At 42.1% G+C, this 18,747-nt stretch overlaps 1 protein-coding gene across 3 annotated transcripts; it reads right to left on the reverse strand.

Moving 5' to 3' along the window:
• Positions 1-532: 532 nt before the first annotated feature.
• On the reverse strand, positions 533-18,705 carry ECD (ecdysoneless cell cycle regulator). Of its 3 annotated transcripts, none has more exons than XM_050959438.1 (14): positions 18,678-18,705; positions 17,667-17,892; positions 16,158-16,275; positions 14,569-14,656; positions 11,970-12,148; positions 11,004-11,196; positions 10,186-10,314; positions 8,791-8,916; positions 6,629-6,714; positions 6,431-6,537; positions 5,798-5,981; positions 4,196-4,263; positions 3,897-4,114; positions 533-2,156 (listed from the first exon to the last, which is right to left on the reverse strand). In XM_050959438.1, exons 2-14 carry the CDS (start codon positions 17,869-17,871, stop codon positions 1,914-1,916), a joined length of 1,944 nt encoding a protein of 647 aa, XP_050815395.1. In that variant the 5' UTR covers positions 17,872-17,892; positions 18,678-18,705; the 3' UTR covers positions 533-1,913. The 3 variants fall into 3 exon arrangements, with proteins under 3 accessions (XP_050815395.1, XP_050815396.1, XP_050815394.1); XM_050959439.1 differs by lacking the exon at positions 18,678-18,705 and adding an exon at positions 18,499-18,638; XM_050959437.1 differs by lacking the exon at positions 18,678-18,705 and having other exon boundaries at positions 17,667-18,492.
• Positions 18,706-18,747: the final 42 nt, after the last annotated feature.

The raw sequence follows: 18,747 nt of genomic DNA on the forward strand, positions 1-18,747 counted from the left end.
AATAAATAAAATTCTTAATGACAGGGATTTAACTAAGACAGATAAAATCAAAACAATCAGCAGTAGGAGAGCCTAGAAGAAACTGCAGCAGTTTTGCTCTGTGTTTTACATTGACCATTAATAATTTAGGATATTTTTCACCTTGTCCCTGTACAGATAGTAAAATTCTGGCACTTACAGCATCTTATCAGAGATCCATAAAACTCTACAAATGTGGGCAAACTATTAATTTTACACATGGGAAAACAGACACAGGCCAAGGTATCTCAGCAAGGTTGTGGCAGAGCCTCAGCCAGTGACTTCACTGGAAGTATGACAATTTAAACCATTTTAAAGATTTTCTAACTTTCAACTCACCTGGTCTGGGAAGTGGACAGGTTGCCTCTCTTATAACAGAGATCTAATAAGCCTCCTGCTGGTGGTGATTGGAATACTGGTTTGACATTCAACATCAGCAGTATAGAAACCAGTTACTAATCTCTTCTTTAGCATCAAGAAAATGGCGATTTTTTGTACTTTTTTTTTAAAAAAAAAATCTATTTGCAATTTCAAGCGACTAACTTATGTTCAGACTTTCAAATGTATTTAAGAACAATACTTAAAAATCAGTTCTGCCTTCACTTGTCTGCTAGGACCGGAATTCGGGCTTCTGCTTTCTTGGGAATTTGACCGTACTAATCTCCAAAGCAAAATGTGGAGCTTTTCCTACACTAATTAAGGTACCTATGTTAACAGTTAAGGAAACTACACAGAAAAATGAATCAAAGTCTTGACAAGTAAGTGAAGGGGGAACCTTTTATATATTTATTTGAAATATAACTAGAGGAATATAATAGTCTTCATATGCGTAACTTAAAAGCTTTGCTACCTAGCTTTAACTGATTTAACATTAAGCTTTTCAATTCAGTATAGAAACAAAATGCTGAATGTTTTCCAACATTATTAAAGAAAGACAGACTTGTTTAGATTGGGCCCACATACAGATACTGTTGGCACTAAATCATTTTTCAGCCACCTGAGGTAGTAGGTAGTTCAAATAAACAAAAGCCAAGTTTGGTCACAATCTTTCTTTCAAATACAACGGTGTTGAGAAACGCTTTTTATTCTGAGGATTTCCAATACTGCCCTGAGAAAAATAAGTGCAACTTCAAAGGAAAAAAAAAGTTACAGCAACCAAGTTGTACTTTTGTAAATCTTTATTTAAATAAATTAGAAAAATGCTTATAGAAAAATTAAAATACCCAGGCTGGTAAATCTACAATTCTCCATTATTTGAAGAAATATGTATAGTTTTCACTACTCATCAAAACTGCTTACACTGAAGCTTTTGTACTTTAGAACCTGTGTATGTCAGTGAATGCTTGTTGGGCAGACAGATGTTTGTGCATATCAACAGCAAAAAGCAGAAGACAGAAGAGGGTACTACTGCTGGTGTGTGATCTAGTATATCCTTCTTGACATAGCAGCATTTCAAGAGGATCTGCATCTCATCCACATTTTAGCCACTAAAATAAAACATTTATTAACGGCTAAAAGGGCCAAAAAAATTGTGAGTGCCAAAGAAACAGAAAGCAAGAGCTGGAGTCTTCCCAGGGTGCCAGTATCACCTAGATGACCTTTATATTGGATACACAGCTTTTATAATAGACATAGGAAATTTTCATTCAAATCAGAACAATCTTCACAATTTTTCTAAAATATATTCGAACAAGAGAAAACTGTTTTATTCCCAAGGCAACTTTTTGCATTTAACAGATCAGACAATCAGGTAAGTATTTTGTAAACACATCTAAAGCCATGTAAAATGTATTGAAGTGTTTAGTACTGAAACCATTCACAGTGTCTGCTATACCACTGCTACTCTGCAGGATGGGAGTAGAAGCACAAACTGTCCTCTGAACCAGGATAACAGATTAATCCTTTGCCCTGCTATTAATGCATCTATGGTCTGAATTTTCAGGTAAATGCACCCCCATACTCTGTAGGATGTTAGAAGCAGGCCCTGCAAGTCCAGCCTGAGCACTATATGATTCCAGCAGGTTAGTCACTAGGTTCAGATCTACATCCACAGGTGTCAAAGCAGTATCTCCTGCATCAGAATCATCTTCTAAGGCGCAGTCAGCATCTCGAGACAGAGGTTCTTTAGCAGAACTAGCCTGTAGCACATAGAGTAAATTTTAAAGACAAATATTTGATTACATGTAGGTTCTTTATGACAATCACTGGTGGTACAGGGTGATAAGCAACCATAGTGGTAGAAGCTCCTGACTAAGACAGCAGGGAAGGCACAGACTGATCTATGAAACTACCAGAATTCCTCTTCACAATCAAGGCAGGGGAGAAAAACCCCCCACAACAAGTGAGTTAAGCAGATAGTTTAGAAGCCAAGGTAAAGTCCAGTATGTCCCACCCGCACCCAAATGCACATGGAAGGCATAAGGACTAACCCTCAAACCTTGTATCCGGAAAGGGATGGGGATTAGTAAAGAGGGTTCAGGCAGAGGTGTGGGGGTGCTTGGAGGCTCTACACTGGCAGAGAAGCAGGGTGTGATGTACTCACAGAGGAGGGTGGAGGAGGAGAGGGGGTATCAGGAAGGTTATGGGAGAAGAGGTGCAGGGGAAGGGGGTGGTGCAGGAGGAGAGAGCTAGGGGAGGGTACAAAGGGAGAGGTGCAGGTGAAAGGAGGGTACAAGGGGAAAGGGTTTGGTGAAGGAGCAATGGGGGGAGGTACAAGTGAAGAGGCTGTGAGCGGGACTGGGAGGTGCAAGAGCTGAGAGGGGCCGCGGCAGGCGCTGACAGCTGCTTCCCCAGCCCTGTGCAGGCAGAGCCAAGAGGAGGGACACTGACCCCCTGGTGCTCGAGCCGCAGGAGTTCCCCGGTGGAGCAGTATCCCCCGCTGCCCCGCTCAGAGCCGGGCTCTGCCTCTCCCTGCCCCTGGCACGGTGGGGGCTGGGGGCAAGCAGTGCGGGGCTGAGGCAGGGGAGGTGCGTGGCGGGCTGGGTCCAAGGGCAGGAGGGGGCAACTCCCTGGCAGCTCGGGCTGCCCAGCCACTCGCCCCATCAGCGCGCGAGCCGGGATCCGCAACCCCTGTCCAGTCCGGTGGTGCCCTGCATAGCCCACTTGGGCAGTGAAAGCCGCGCCGCCCTGGGGAGACTCAAAGCAGCAGCAGTGGCGGTAGTGCTGGCGGCAGCAGGACCTCTCCTGCCTCCTGGACCTCGCTTCCCTCCCTCCCCGGCTCCTCACACACTCCAGGAGCCCCTCTTGCCGCTGCAGCCTGGGCTTGGCTCCAGGGGATGATACTCTGGCTCTCCAGAGGCAGGGCTCTGGCCAGGGCCAGCTCCTGACTTTTTGCCGCCCCAAGCAGCCCCGGAGTTCTCTGTCCCCGGCAGGCACGGGGCGGTGGCTTCTCTCCAGCTTAAGCCACTGCCCCGCGCCTGCCATGGACTGACAACACCTGTGCCCACAGCCTGCAGCCCCGGAATTCTGTCCCCAGCAGGTGCGGGACTGCGGCTTCTCTCCCCTGCTGGGCATTAGGCGGGCGCACATAAATGCCCCGGTAGGCACCATGGCACCCGCGGGCACCGCGTTGGGGACCAGTGAATCAAACAATCTCACTATCAGAATCATCATGCAAAAGAAGTCCCAAGAGAAGGATATGGAGAAATGAAGCCAGGATTTGAAGCTACTGTGGAAGCCAAAAGTTTAGCTTTTTTATATACGGAATCAGTTTAGTGATATAGCTACAGCACACATTGTTTGCACATAGGATATTTCTTTGGAAAGAGTTCCTGATCTCTGAGCATGTGCATCAGCTAGGTATGCTTAGATTATTATTCTACTCCCAACCTCCTCTTTCACGGAAGGAGATATATTACAAAAACCCAAAGCATACATACCACTTTCCTTGGGGTGATGAAGCTTTTACCAACATTGGTGTGCGTCAGTTCACAGTCCATGTCATTCATGTAGGATCTTAGACTTCCTATCATTTTGTTTGGCAGTGCCTTTTCCTCTTGACCATGGGCTTCAGAATCCATGTCTTCATCGCTGTCCAAGAACTCAAACTGCTCCTCCTCATCCAGATCATCTGAGTCCAGCTCTTCTGAGTCTGCGCCTATATACAAATCAAATCAATGCAATGTATATGGATGGCCAGGAAACAGAGCAGCATGTTAATAAAGAAACTAGATCTCACCTAATATTCTGTCTAAAGCATCTGTAAAAGAGTCAACATCAAAGGTGACACAGGCCTCAGCAGGTGACCTGAAATTTAAGAACAATTACTCCATAAATCCATTCTCTTGTACATCTGGTGTGGTATCCTTAGGCAAGAACATCTGGCTTCAACCATGGCAGAATTAGGAGTGAAAAGTTTGGGGTGTTGGCCTGGTGATCTAGTGGCAGTGCAATACGCTGCCATGCTCAAGGGCTTATCCCTAGGACAGCAGGTGGTGAAAGTGATATGGAAAGTTGTGCACATGGGAAAAGCTGACATGGAGTGAGGAGGATAGTGAGAGTCTCACATTGCTCCCTTCTGGCTGAATTGCGTGCCCAACAACCCAAGGAAGACATGATCAGTATTCTTCTGGGGAGAAGGGAAGGCATGCTATGCTATGCACAACCTTCAAGAGAATGTCTGGGACTTTGAAGACCTGCCTGGGGAAAACACCCATGGGCTTGATTTACCCAAATACGAGATCAGAATACTGTTTGAGAGAGACTCTTAGAAAAAAATAAATCAGCTTCTCTGAATGCGTGAGACATCTGCATACATGATCAAAATCAAGTTCTTACACTTTAAAGTGGGTAAAAATAAGGGGAGTGGGAACTGATGAGGCTCTAAATCTGTTAACAGATGTTCATATGTAGAATTATGCTTCTAGTCTTAGTATTAATGTAGCTATTTAAAAAATTCACAACAGCCCACTGAAAATAGCCAACTCTCAAGCTCTTAAAAGTAAGGACTTGCTACACATTCTCAACATCTATAATGCTGAAACAAAACCACCACTGCATCTTATACTTACTTGTAAGTAAGAGGTGGCTGTTAACGTTTACGCTGAATATTTTGCTCAGTGTAACAAGAAACTTAGCAGCTGTGTTACTGTCAAATAAGCAAGTGAGAAAATACTGACACACCTACAGTGAGGATTTTTTTCACTCTTTGGGCTGTTTTGGAATGCGCAGCACTTCCTTATTTTTGTTAGATATGAGAAAGTAGGTATTACACACTGATACCACACTGCTGTTCTGTACTGCTTACTTGGAATGTTTATCTTTATGAATTCTAAGATATTATGCTAATATATGGTCTTCATCTTAAGAGGTCTGGTGCTCCCAACATAGCCATAAGTTATAATTTTGTCTATGTGCAGCCTGACTAGGGACATTTTTAGTAATTCTCTGTGGTCAGAAAAATTCACAATACACAATAAGATAACCATCCTCAGATGTATACAATCCAAAGAGCTCCAATGTTGTTCACACACTATGGTGATGGGCACAAGGAACCCTAAGTTAAGAAAAAGGATTCAAACATAAAACTGAAGTGAGAATTTTGGAAAATAAGACAGTGTTCAGATATTTTTACTGGTACCAGCTCAACATGTTATAGTTGTGTATATAAACTAAGAATGTAATTTGGTTTCAGGGTTCTAGTGACATTAACAAATCACTCAAGCTTAGCTATGCTGGCTTGAAAAGCTGAATCCTTACCAGAATTGCAGCATTACTAATAGGGTTACAACATAAAAGAGCAATGCACTACATACATCATGCCAGATATTTAAACAAATACCATGGAGTTTCTGCTCCTTCATGTGTTGAGACTTTAGATATAAAAGCCTTCATGCTTTCAGTGACCTCTGCCAAATCATATTTCTGATCTTCCTCATTTGAGGGAGGAATTGACTCATTTCTACCTGAGGCCTCACTCAGAATCTGATCCAGATCATCTGGAGAGATCTCCAACCAACCATCATCTGAAATAACAGAAAGGGAACATATTTGTCAACCTACAAGATCACATTTGGAATACTGTCACCTTAAAATGGAGGAAATATTAATCAGCAAGATGAATGTTAACACAATGCCTACTTATTGTAAATCACAAATACTTTATATGGAAATACTGAAATGTCTGATAATGAGAAAAGCTATAAAATGAGTTAGTGGAAGAGGTCACTTGACAAATACCTCTGACACCATTTTATCACTGGGCCAACAGACCAACTCGTATTTGGTGGCTTACAGAAAAACTGGTTGTCCAAAGTAGTAGAGTTTTCTCCACTAGCAAGATCACAAAAAAGCTTGTGGCAGTCTCAGCACAAAGGCTGAAATTGAATATACATGGAGACTGAACTTCTATATCCATTTGTTATAGAAATATAAAGAGCAGTGCCTAATTTCCCATGACACCACCTTCACTCACCATCCTCAGGGGGAAGACTGGCAGCTTCTTTTTCAAGTTCATCCAAATTAAAGGACAACATCTGTAGCAAGGTCAAGATTTCTTCACCTGGACTCATAGCAACAGAGCTAAACGAAAAAATCCCCCACATCTGTAAAATCACATGAAATCTAATTGAACATACAGACATTAACAATATCAGTTTACAGTAACTCTTACCTTTCAGGCTTGATAACAGACTGCTGAAAGTAATTCTCTGCCATATGCAGCTGATCCAGGTACTTAGCAGATCCTTCCAGTTCTCCCTATTTAAAAAAGGTCACCAACACTAGTGTATCAAATCCTCCCTCAACTTCCTTTTCATAGCAGTGTCCAGAGGAACTGCCACTAGTAGTGAAATGAGGGTGAATATCACACTGCAGTTTCCTTGCTTAGTTATTGGTAGGGCCTTACCAAATTCATTGGCCATGAAAAATGTGTTACGGACCGTGGAATCTGGTCTTTTGTGTGCTTTTACCCTATACTGTGCAGAGACCAGCATTTCTCAAACTGTGGGGTCCTGATCCAAAAGGGAGTTGCAGGGGGGATCACAAGGTTATTTTCAGGGGGACTGCAGTATTGCTACCATTATTTCTGCGCTGCCTTCAGAGCTGGGGGGCTGGAGACTGGTGGCTGTAAGCAGGCACCCAGCTCTGAAAGCAGTTCCCATACCCTGCTGCTGGTGAAGTAAGGGTAGCAATGCCATACCATGCCATCCTTACTTCTGCGCTGCTTCCTTCAGAACTGGGTGGACAAAGAGTGGCAGCTGCTGACTGAGGGCCCAGCTCTGTAAGCAGCAGTGCAGAAGGGTAGCAATATCATACCATACCATCCTTACTTCTGCACTGCTGCTGGCGGCTGCTCTGCCTTCAGAGCTGGGCTCCTAGCCAGCAGCCACTGCTCTCCAGCTGCTCAGCTCTGAAGGCAGTGCTGCCACCACCAGCAGCGCAGAAATCAGGGTAGCAGTATTGCAAACCCCCACAATAACCTTGTAGTCCCCCCAACCTCCCCCAAAAAAACCCTTCTTTATGGGTCAGGACCCCTACAATTACAATACTGTGAAATTTCAGATGTAAATAGCTGAAATTGTGAAATTTATTATTTTAAAAATCCTGTAAGGGTGAAAGTGACCAAAATGGGCCATGAATTTGGTAGGGCCCTAGTTATTGGTTTGCATACATTGGTTCTTTAGGAACAAATCCTACTTAGTGCAGCCTGGAGTAAACAGGAACAATTAAGCAGTGACCGTAACAATGGTGGTTTGTAGTGTTATTGTAGCAGTGTTGGTCCTAGAATACTAAGGAGACAAGGCAGGTGAGGTAAATCTATTATTGGACCAACTTCCAGTGGTGAAAGAGGCAAGTTTTTGAGATTACACAGATATTACCTCGTGCACCCAGTCTCTCTAGCAACAATGATGTAAATTATACTACTTTCCCCATTTATACACAAAGTAGAGAGCAGAAAATGGGCATACATTTTGCTAATAGTAGCACATGAATTAAAAAGAAAACATGCCAAAAAAGTGCTATGCAGCAATATAGTTGATCTTACACACAAAGAAAACAGGAAATGCAAAGTTATGGTTCCCACAGCAGCAATCACACTGAATATATTAATATATAACAAAAAAGAGGCAGGGTTACAGCTGCTGTGAGAACCACAGATGAATTTCCTGATGTTTGCACATTTACATTTGTAAGTGTGGTGTTGCAAGAGTGTACTTCTTTTGCATTTAATAATATTTTGCAAACATACTAAAAAGGTTAGGACTTGTCAACTTAAACTATAAGCCAAGGAATGACGGGTCAGAATTAAGAGACTTTGGGGTTTTTTTTTTGTTTTTTTTAAATCATCAGCTGCAGGAGACCAGAGGGATCAATGTGCATGATGTTAAATTCCAAGTGTGGAATTTAAGTATATTTTATTTGTGAAACAAAATTATTACAAAACTATATTCCCTATACATTTACTATATCATATTATTGTTTTCAATATATACAAATAAAAGCACTTGCATGTAACAGCACTTGTAATTTTGGCCTCCTTCAAGTCTATCCTCTCATTCATGGTAGGTAGGAGCTCATCCCCAAATCCTACAATGTCTTTTCATTTGTAAAGACATTTTATTTTAAACTATTTGGTGGGGTGGAGGAAGGGAATGAAAAACTGTATACAGAATTTAGGAGTGGTCTCTCCCATGACATGAGCTTATCTTTCATGATGAGAGGAATTATGTCCCTCAGCTGCTACCTAAAATCTGCTGTAAATGCTGACTGAAATTTGAAAGCTGGTTTTGTTTTTCCTGAGTTATACAAAGAGAGACAGAGACAGTTCCTTACCTTGAAATAATTATTTGTCTTCAAGCTGTTGAGGAAACCAGCCCAAAATGGGGTGTTTAATACTTGCCTTTTGGAATCAGGAGAAACTGTATTGCACTTGGAGCATAATATTTCAAAGCCATGAGCCTATATAAGAGATGCAGGAAACACAGGTTCTTAAATATGACACATTTCTTGAAGTTCACTTCAAATGACTGCACAGAGAACTCAGTAGCGGCAAGCTCCTGACATTGTCACAAGATAAATGATTTCATGCCTGCTCCCTGGGACATGATGGCCTCGGAGTACTGCAGAGGCAGAGTTCTCAACTTCCAGAACAGCAGGGGGGTGGCCCATGACCAGGGATCCTAGAAATCCATTTGCTGCAGGGAAAAAAGTGGGGTTTTTTTTGTTTGTTTGTTCTGAACCAGAGAATCTTTAGTTCTTTACATTTTGTGGGAAACTATATATATAGATATATATAGATATATATAGTGGAACCCCGATTATCTGATGTAATTTGGACTGGGGCCAGATTGGATAATCAAAAATTCAGATAATCAGGAGAATAGGTAGGGCTTGGACTGTCAGCCCTGGGTGGCAGGTCTTTGGCTGTCACTTTAAAAATTGTAAACATATCAATAAAGCATTGTGTTCAACTGATATCTATATATATTGTGGCTAGAGAAACTAAAGTTCAAGAATTCATTTCAATCACAGAAAAAGAGATTTTTATGGGATTTGTTTTAGTCAGAGCATTTTGGGTTTTTTATCATGGAAAAGTAGGATCCCTGCCCATGACACTCAGCAGCAATCCTAACAAATGATTAAGATGTGTTGACAGGCTTCAAGAGGAGGCCCATCTATTTCTTCTGGGCTGCAAGGACAAAGGAGATCTTTCATATTTGTGAAGGTCTCATTTCCATTTTCCTAGAATAAGACCTAGTTTTTCAACGAAGACAACATGGTGGTAAGAATATCTGGATCTTTCTGGTACAACTTCCAGTGGAGGAGATGCACTAGTAATCAGTTATGGGTTCCTATTTTTCTAGGACAGACAAGACTCCTGCAAGAGGAGTGGAAGATTCTCTCTTTAAAGACTTTGGAGAAGCATAGCTGGGAACTAGATTGGGATGGGGAGAGAGTAAAGTTTGAGATAAAGGAATGGATTTGCTTAAAGAGAAAGTACTTGGAGGAAATACTTGTGCCCAATCTGTAAAAACAGTCCTCTACAGCTGTCTGATACAGCATCCTTTTGGGGATGTAAGTTGCTTTTTGGCTCCAAGTTCCCTCTGTAAGCAAGCCAGGGGAAAATAAAGAGGCACACCTAATGATTCAACCACCCCCAAAAATATGAACTAGAGGGAAAAACAAAAACAAAAACGTTAAGTGTAGGAGATGTAAAAAAGACATTACCAGTTTCATGCCTAGCTCATGTGCTTTGTATTGATGGTGAACGGGGGAAGGCAATGTATATCCACTGCGTCTGTCTGGAACAAACTTCTGCTGCATTAGTTGTGCATATAAACATTTAGTGAATGTGACCTGTAAATATCAAAATTAAAAATATATATACATATTGTAGCATGATTTTCTAGAAGAGATACAAACTTAAATAAAAAGCCATACTTTTGTCTGAATTTTATTTTACACCTGCAGTTGTTAAAAGTAACACTTACAATGTTACTTAAAGATTGGTGATTTGCCCCCCATTTTTATGTCACAATTCCAATATCCTCCTTCTGGGACCTGGATGATTTCAGTGAGGCCTTACTGTATAAATAAAGTCAGCAGGTGGCTGCTGAAAGGCCTCACTCTGGTGAAGATTTGGGTTGGGAGCGATGGAAGGAAGAAAAAGAGTGGCAAAGTTCCATCCACCCTGCACAGTAAGGTTTGAAAAAGGAGTTTCTCCTAGTTATTGGGGCAGGAGAAAGAAAGCATAGATAAAAGGAATGCAGACTTTTTCTAATTTTAGGGTTGTTTTGGGGAAAAGTGGCACAAAACTTTTTGGAGTTTATAATCATCTAGTTCCCATTATTGTTTGACTATATAGTGGTAAGACACAACATTCCTAAGGCAAACAATAATTCATGACTGCCCTCAAGAAAAATTAATTAGCAAACATATTGTTTTAAAATTGAAAGCCATACATTTCCTAACATGATTACAGAACAAACAGTACATCCATCAATCAAGCAGTCAGCAGAATGTCAAAAAGTTACAGGCAGACTTACTGAAGTCATTACACGTGTGTTGGGCAAGAAAGTTTTGAAAGGGCGACATGCTTGTAAGTCAATGGAATCTCGCAGATAAAAGGCCTGGACTGCTGCAGCTACCAGTGCAGGGCGATGCTTCAATACTACCACAATGCCTGCTGGAAGGTAACAGTGGGCTTGGTGAAAGGAGGCCTGGACTTTCTCAGGATATCTGTGGCAGACAAAATAAAAAAAATACTGAAGACATGACCAGCCAGTTAATATAAGTCTGTTTCCTCTTTCATTTAATATCAGAATGTACATTATGCCAGACTATTCAAATACTCTGAAATCAAATTAGAATACTAGTGAATAATGTTTCTGCAATGTTTCTACAAGAGACTTGCATAGCCAAGCTTTTTTGCAAAGATCAATGAAATCCCACTCCCCACCCCCCGTTTTGGGGAAATGCATCATTTTGAACTAGCCTAACAGGCTAGCTGTATAGCTTCTTGGTAATAAGCAGAGGAGTCAAATTACAGTCATTTGCTCAGCTTCTGTGAAGAAATTTCTACCACCAATCCAGTGATTCTTGCTGACCATTTCTGAATGCAAGTTGATGGTCTGAAGGACATTCTACTTCTGTCTCCCAGCTGAGAGCCCAGACACACACTTTTATGGAAAGGCCCAAATTGCTGTCAGCCTTCCTCGAAGTCATGAATGAAGAAATGCTGTCCTTTTGTAAAAGACTGTCATTTAGCCCTGACCCACTGAGGTGTCAATGCTGAGATCAGAATATAGTGTACAGGCTAGCGTTGTTAGGGTCCCCATCATAAGAATGCCAAAGAAATTAGCACATATTTGTCAGGATAGGAGTAATCGCATCATAGTTAACAGGAAAATGGTTTAGATAGCATGGATACTCAGATATGGGAGGTAAGTTCCTTAGACAGCTCAGTATCAGAACATTCTGGTAAAGAATATCAGAAAAAATAATCCACATACCCACTGATGCGTTTATATACTGCTGCTCTAATAGATTTTGTGGCCAGGAAGTCATCTGGGTGTGCAGACAATAGCATTAACGCCTGCAGGATTGTTGGACTGGTGGCAGGTAGCCAAGGCTCTTCTCCAGGAGTCTTTGGCTTTGGGATGATGCACAATTCTCCTTGGTGGAAAAAAACCTGACAAAATGTAACATGTTCATTAGGCAAAATTTTGCTAGTGTTCCATACTGGTCTTAAATTAATGAATGACTGGTGAATTTATACAGTTACAAAAACATTCTCCATGAGAAGGGACGGTTAGAGAGGATCAAAATGGCACATCAGAAGGAAAATCCATATTCATATGCACATTAATGAATTTATCTATTAGATGGACTTTTTTGCATTCATCCAAACTACAGAGAACACACTGGAAATTAGAGGAGTATGAGAAGAGAACTGAGCAGGAAGCAGAAGTTGAGGAAAGGGGGTAATTATTCAGAGAGCCTCATAGGCTGCAGTGACTCAATCATTGATTCAGAACAATTCTGACGGCAACAGGTCCAGTCAAATGAATTTTTAATTTATTTCAGTTTCTTTAACAGCACAATGGTCTTCTATCAGAGGTCTCCTCACTTAGAGAAAGGAGGCAGAGGGGGCTTAGGATCAAATCTCAGTACTGATACTGCCCAGCTGTGTAATTGCTCTGTGTCTCAGTTTCCCCATCTGATGAACAGAGAAGACTTCTCTCTCCTTGCTGAATATCTGCGAAGCACTTTTGATCTCCTTGTAAAGAAGCTAAAATAGCTCTACATATCCAGAGAAGGTTGCATGGTTTTTTTTGTTTGTGGGGTGGTTTTGTTTTGTTTTTTTCCAAATACAGAGCATTCAGGAGAAGAAACAGTCCTGCCAATAAGTATCATTCCATCCTGTCATTTAAACTAATTGCTGCCAAGACACTCACTTATATTTACGGATTATATAATATCAGTAATGCCACACACAGGCTACATCAGTATTTATACTGTTTTATGTAATATTGGTATTATGTACCCAGAAGTTCAGGTAACTTTAAAGGTAAAACAGAAATTTTAAGCACGATCTGTGCGTGCGAACCATTTTGTGAGGAAAAAGTATGCTGGGTAATCACACTTGTTTAACTACTAGAGAATATTTCTTACTAACAAATTTTTATGACATGTATAGGTTATGAATCTGGCTTTCTTCTTATTTGCACCTTCTGATACACCAAGTGTAAACCAATTACATCATAACTATCAGAATTCACAAACATCCTACAGCAGTTTCCTAGAGAACATCATTCAAATGAATGGGATGTTAGAACACATATGTTCAACTGCACTGGATGTGTTCAACTGCTAAGCCTGTAGTAATTTTTCGTGGTAACCATAGTTATTAAAAAACAGAACAGAAGAAGGCTAGACTGTGGTCAAAAAGATCAAGCAGCTGATCACAAGACTCTCTTTCAGTCCAGAGATGCCTTTATAAACAATGTGCCAAGTGTGGATTTGCGAGGGAGTGTAGAACTGATAAATGAAATTTTTTCAATTGTTCACTTTATTAATGTAACTTCTGTTCACCATTCACTACACTTGCCTACACTATAACTTCTGTTCCATATTGTAATTCAAACCTCATTTTAAAACACTCACTCCATTTTGTAAAAGCTTCCTCCAACCTTCATTTTTGCAAACCCTGCTGTAACCTTATTAGTTTAGTTTAGATGTGTAAATGAGGTATGTATGAATGATGGAATCAACCTCCAGCCCCAGCCTGTCCTGATGAGATAAAGTTCAAATACCAACGGCTGAAGACCTAGACAACAGCCCTAAACAAAGTAAGAAGCATCCACCCTAAAAAGAAAAGGACAACAGAACAACAGAAGGAAGATCAAAGCCAGGTCCAAGGCTGAAAGTCACGCCTGCAATTGATGGGTGATCAATCTAAACCCAGAGGCAGCGTGACACAGCAAGACCTATAGACTTTGAATCCAAACTAAAAGTCTATAAAAAAAAGAAGGGTGAGATGAGAGACTCTGGGTAACATTCTACTGCCAACATGGAAGGACATCGGTGCCTGCCCAACAGAGATCCAGCTCAGCCTTGTGCCCAGCTTTCCTGGCCAGTTAGCTGCCACAAGCTACGAACCCAAGCTGCAAAATCAAGCCATGAACTTAAGCTATCTTCAGGACTGGTAACTATGCAGCAGCTGCAGAACACCTGATGAATGTGGGTGTGTGGGTGTGAATGTGTGTATGTATAGGTATTAGGTATAATGTGAATGTGTGTGTGTGTGTGTGTGTGTATATAGGTAATAGGTATAATGTGTGTGTATAAGAATTAAGATATTAGTTATTAGTCATAAATTGTTATCATAACAAATGTGGCACCTTTGTCTTGTCCCCTTTAATAAGATCCTGCTGGTTTTTACTGGTCTAATATAATTGGTACAACAGGAGGTAGGAGAATAAGACGGGTCAACTAATTTCATTTGTAGCTTAAATGGGATTTGATTTTAAGTCTGCAGGGGTAAAAAAAATACTACAATGAACTCAATACATCGAGTCACCTGCCCACCTGCATGACAGTTTCACCTACCCGATTGGCACTATTTTCAGGTGTTAACCACTTTGGGAGGAAGTCAGCTGCTTCTATCAGCAGGAACTCACCATCATTGTCATCAACCCTAACCAAATAGAAATCAGTGTCATATTAAACAAGGCCCTGTATAGCACAATGACAAATAATTATTAGTTATTGTTTCAGTGAAAGGGGTCTTCATCACTTAAAAAAAAAAAAAAAAAAACCACATTCATTGTTAAAGATTTTTTTTCCCCTCTTAATCCTCTAAAACAAGACAGAAACATACCATTACATGGTTAAAGGTTTCAGCTACCTGCTCCTTTTAGGAAAGGCTTTTCCCCTTTTACTTGGTAGCAGCCTTAAATAGGGTTTCCAGGATTTTTTTTTTTTTTGCACGTTCCTATATGGAAGTTACCTAATGTTTCCTCCACTTGAAGGAGTTCTTTCACTGATAGTAAGTTAAGAGGTCTGCAAAACTTTTAGTCACATTTGTATTATGAACAAGAATAGGACTCATTTCTTTGAGCCATGTATTAGGAAAACATTGGAAACATGCAATATGCTCAAGAACAGTTTATATAGAAACACAATTAAGAACAAGACTGGGGGAAGATTATTTCTACACACAGATGCTGCAATGTCAAGCACCAACCATATTGTATTCTGGTCACCCTAAAAGGCACTTTTATTTCATCTATCCTAGAGGAGAGTAAAATTTAAAATTAAGGAGATATTGTTATATAGTAATCCTAAAATTCAAACTACAGAGATTAATATTCTCCCTCAGGCCCTGGTACACCAAAGCACTTAAGCACATGCTTAACTAAGTTGAAAGGGACTATGCATGTGCTTAAAATTAAGCACATGATTATACACTTTGCTGAATTGGGCCCTCAATGAACAGTCTATAGAAAGACCAGCAAAAGAGACAAATTACTTGTGTACTTTTCTGAACATACAAACAGTGGGCAACTCAACTGCTAATCTCTTTTCCCTTACTTTCTCCTATATGACAAGAAACCATTAGTACAAAGCAAATACAGTGAATTCTATTTTCAATAAATACTTCACAAACTCAGATGTCTGACACGAACACTGGGGCCAGGTTTACACTACAGACCTATATTGGTATAAGTATGTTGCTCCAGGGTGTAAAAAATCCACACCAGAGTGATGTAGTTATATTGATCTAACACCTCATGTAGACAGTGTTATGTTGATGAGAGAGTTTCTCCCATTGACATAATCCACCTTCTCGAGGCGGTAACTAACTATGCCAACAGGAAAAGCTCTCCCATCAGCACAGGAGCATCTTCACTTAAGCACTGCAGCTGCGCCGATTCAGCGTTTTAAGCGTAGACCTGGGATCTAGCCTACATGTACTAAAGTAAACGGTAAGACTCCAGTTAACACTTTCAAGCTGTTTTAGAAGGAAAAGTTATTTGTTTTTTGTTTTCCCCATCTTGACAACAGAAAAGTGTTTTTGAAAAGGCAATCTAATATTATCCTGGTGAGGTTTAGAGTACAGCAATAGCTGTCACTGAAGGAGCTTAAAAGTCTTTAATTTACAGTTTCACAAAACGCTGAAAATGTGTTAGAGGTACCTTGCTACTAATTCTGGAAACTTCTTTGTTATTTGCCGTATGAGGTACACAATAAACCATTCATCTTCAATATTATCCCCAAATTTAGTCACACCACCAATATGTGCAGGGATATCTCCTGGGAGGAGGGATTAAAAAAAGAATTCAAGAAAGAAGTTAAGCAGTATGATTTCTATTAATGGTCTGCAAAATACAGTCAATCTATTCACTATGTATCAGAGGGATAGCCATGTTAGTCTGTATCCACAAAAACAATAAGGAGTCCCGTGGCACCTTAAAGACTAATGCCCAAATAAATCTGTTAGTATTTAAGATGCCACCGGACTCCTCTTTGTTTCAATCTATTCACTACGTCAGTGGTTCTCAAACTTTAGCAAGCCGAGGACTCCCATTTTGATTTATAATTTTTCAGGGACCCCCAAGCTCCTCCCACTCTGCTCAGCCCCAGGCCCTGCCCCGATTCTACCTCTTCCCCCCAGGCCCTCTGCCGCTCACTCCATCGCCGCTCCCTCCATTGCTCGCTCTCCCCTACCCTCACTCAGTTTCACCAGGCTGGGGCAGGAGGAGATGCGGAGTGCAGGCTCTGGGTGGGAGTTCGGGTATAGGAGGTGGTGCGGGCTCTGGGAAGGAGGCTGGGTGTGGGCTTTGGGCTAGGGTATGGGAGGGGGTGAGGGTTGCGGACTCTGGTCAGGCAGCGCTTACCTTGGCACCTCCTGAAAGCAACCAGAACACATCTCTCTGGCAGCGGTTCCTAGGTGGGGCAGCCAAAGGCGTCTCCAAGCGCTGACCCTGCCCACAAGCACCTCCCCCACAGCTCCCACTGGCCAGTTTCCAGTCAATGGGAGCTGCGGAGTTGGTGCTTGGGGTGGGGGCGGCATGCAGAGACCCCCGCCAGGGTCGCAGGGACGTGCTGGCCACTTCCAGGAGCAGCACAGACCCAGGGAACTTGTTTTAGCTCCACTGAACTTTTAGCACCTAAAATCTCCTAGGTTGGATTCAATAGGCTCCAGGAAATAGAGGGAGGGGGAGTAGTTGATCAGCAGGGTCCATGGCCCCCCAGACTACCCTTGGGGACCCCAATTTGAAAAATGCTGCATTATGTAGTATAACTGGGGGTGGAGAGAAATGGGACAGAACATGACTCAGTAGTTGAAATGCTGAATGTTTTGTGCTAGTAGTGATGTTAACAGCAATATCAAACAGAAAGAAAGCAAGATAAACAGTAGGCAACCTTAGTGATAACTGCAGTACCAATACAGCAAAATATGGAGAATGATTTGCAACTTTTCACTTAAGGAAAGGGGTTAAACTAACAATACTATAAAAAAACTGAGTTTTCAGTGAACTAACTCATAACAGTTTCAGTTTCTCCTCCTCTTGGGCCCAAAAAGATATACAGACATCACTCAGTAATACCACCAGCATATTTTATTTTCTTAATAGTAGCCAGTCACTAAGCTGGTGGAAATCCAACCCTATACTAGATGAAAACAAATGCAGTGGTTTTACCTTTAGTAGGTTTGTATTTGAGATTAAAAGGTTGATTTTGCCAGATATAAGAAACTAATATTGGTGCAAACTGGACCAATATCCTCTCAATGTACTGCTGAAGAACTTCTCTGTGTTGGTCTGGGTCACCTGGTTCACAAGGTATCAGAAAGAGTTGGTACTTCACTGCATCGTCTACGGTTGCCAATCTCAGCTCCCCTTCCATTCTGAACTTCTATGAAGTGCCCTTCAAAAAACAAAGCAAACAGTTAAATCATTCAAAAGCAGTAAATATTAAGTAACTCATCCTCCAAAACGATATAATCAGCCATGTTATCAATTCAAAACATTCCTGACACATTGCCCCAGGCAGTTACATCTGATAAGAAAACTCTTTATTTACTCAATGGAGCAAACCAATTCTACAGCAGAGAGAAACCTTAAAAGTTGTCCCAAAAGATGTATAAATAGGAGAACTCAGCCCTATTTCAGGCACTCTGTATTAGGGTGACTAGATGTCCCAATTTTAGAGAGACAGTCCCGATTTTGGGGGCTTTTTCTTATATAGGCTCCTATTACTCCCCAATTCCTGTCCCGACTTTCACCCTACTCTGTATCCAGAGCCATGCCAACGAGTGCCACAGACACACATCAGGGTCATCCCCGAAAGAGACCCTGGCCAGTCACCAACCTCCACCCCCACGCGGCCGTATCACAGCCACAGAAGGGAGCGGGTCCCGCTGCCCTTCTCCGCGCAGCGCTAATGCCTCGCGGCCTCTTCTCCGCAAACTGCACCAGCCGCTTCCAGCAACCCCGCGGCTACTGCGCCCAGCCCGGGACACCCTGACCCGACCAACGGCATCGGCTTCCCGAGGAGCTGCGAGCGCAGAGCGCCTGGCGAGGACCCCGGCGCACGAGTGCGGCCGTTAGACCGCCCGGCCTGGCGCCCCCAGAGGCGTGCGGGCGGCCGAGCCAGCCCGCCACACGAGGCCGCAGAACGTGAGAAGCCCGATCGCGGAGGGCCACGGGTACCAAGGCCTCGACCCGCGCGCTCACCCCTCGCCAGCAGGCGCGCTCCTCGCTGCGCCAGTCATCGCCGCGC

This window comes from Gopherus flavomarginatus, chromosome 6, assembly GCF_025201925.1.
Source record: "Gopherus flavomarginatus isolate rGopFla2 chromosome 6, rGopFla2.mat.asm, whole genome shotgun sequence".
NCBI classification, from domain to species: domain Eukaryota; kingdom Metazoa; phylum Chordata; order Testudines; family Testudinidae; genus Gopherus; species Gopherus flavomarginatus.

What these genes read in the sequence shown, in the direction of transcription:
- ECD (XM_050959438.1), bottom strand. Translation starts at nt 17,871, where the DNA reads ATGGAAGGGGAGCTGAGATTGGCAACCGTAGACGATGCAGTGAAGTAC. An exon ending in TTTCCAGAATTAGTAGCAAG is followed by an intron (nt 14,657 to 16,157) that starts GTACCTCTAACA and finishes CTATTTGGTTAG; the next exon opens with GGTTGATGACAATGATGGTG. An exon ending in GTATATAAACGCATCAGTGG is followed by an intron (nt 11,197 to 11,969) that starts GTATGTGGATTA and finishes TGTCTGCCACAG; the next exon opens with ATATCCTGAGAAAGTCCAGG.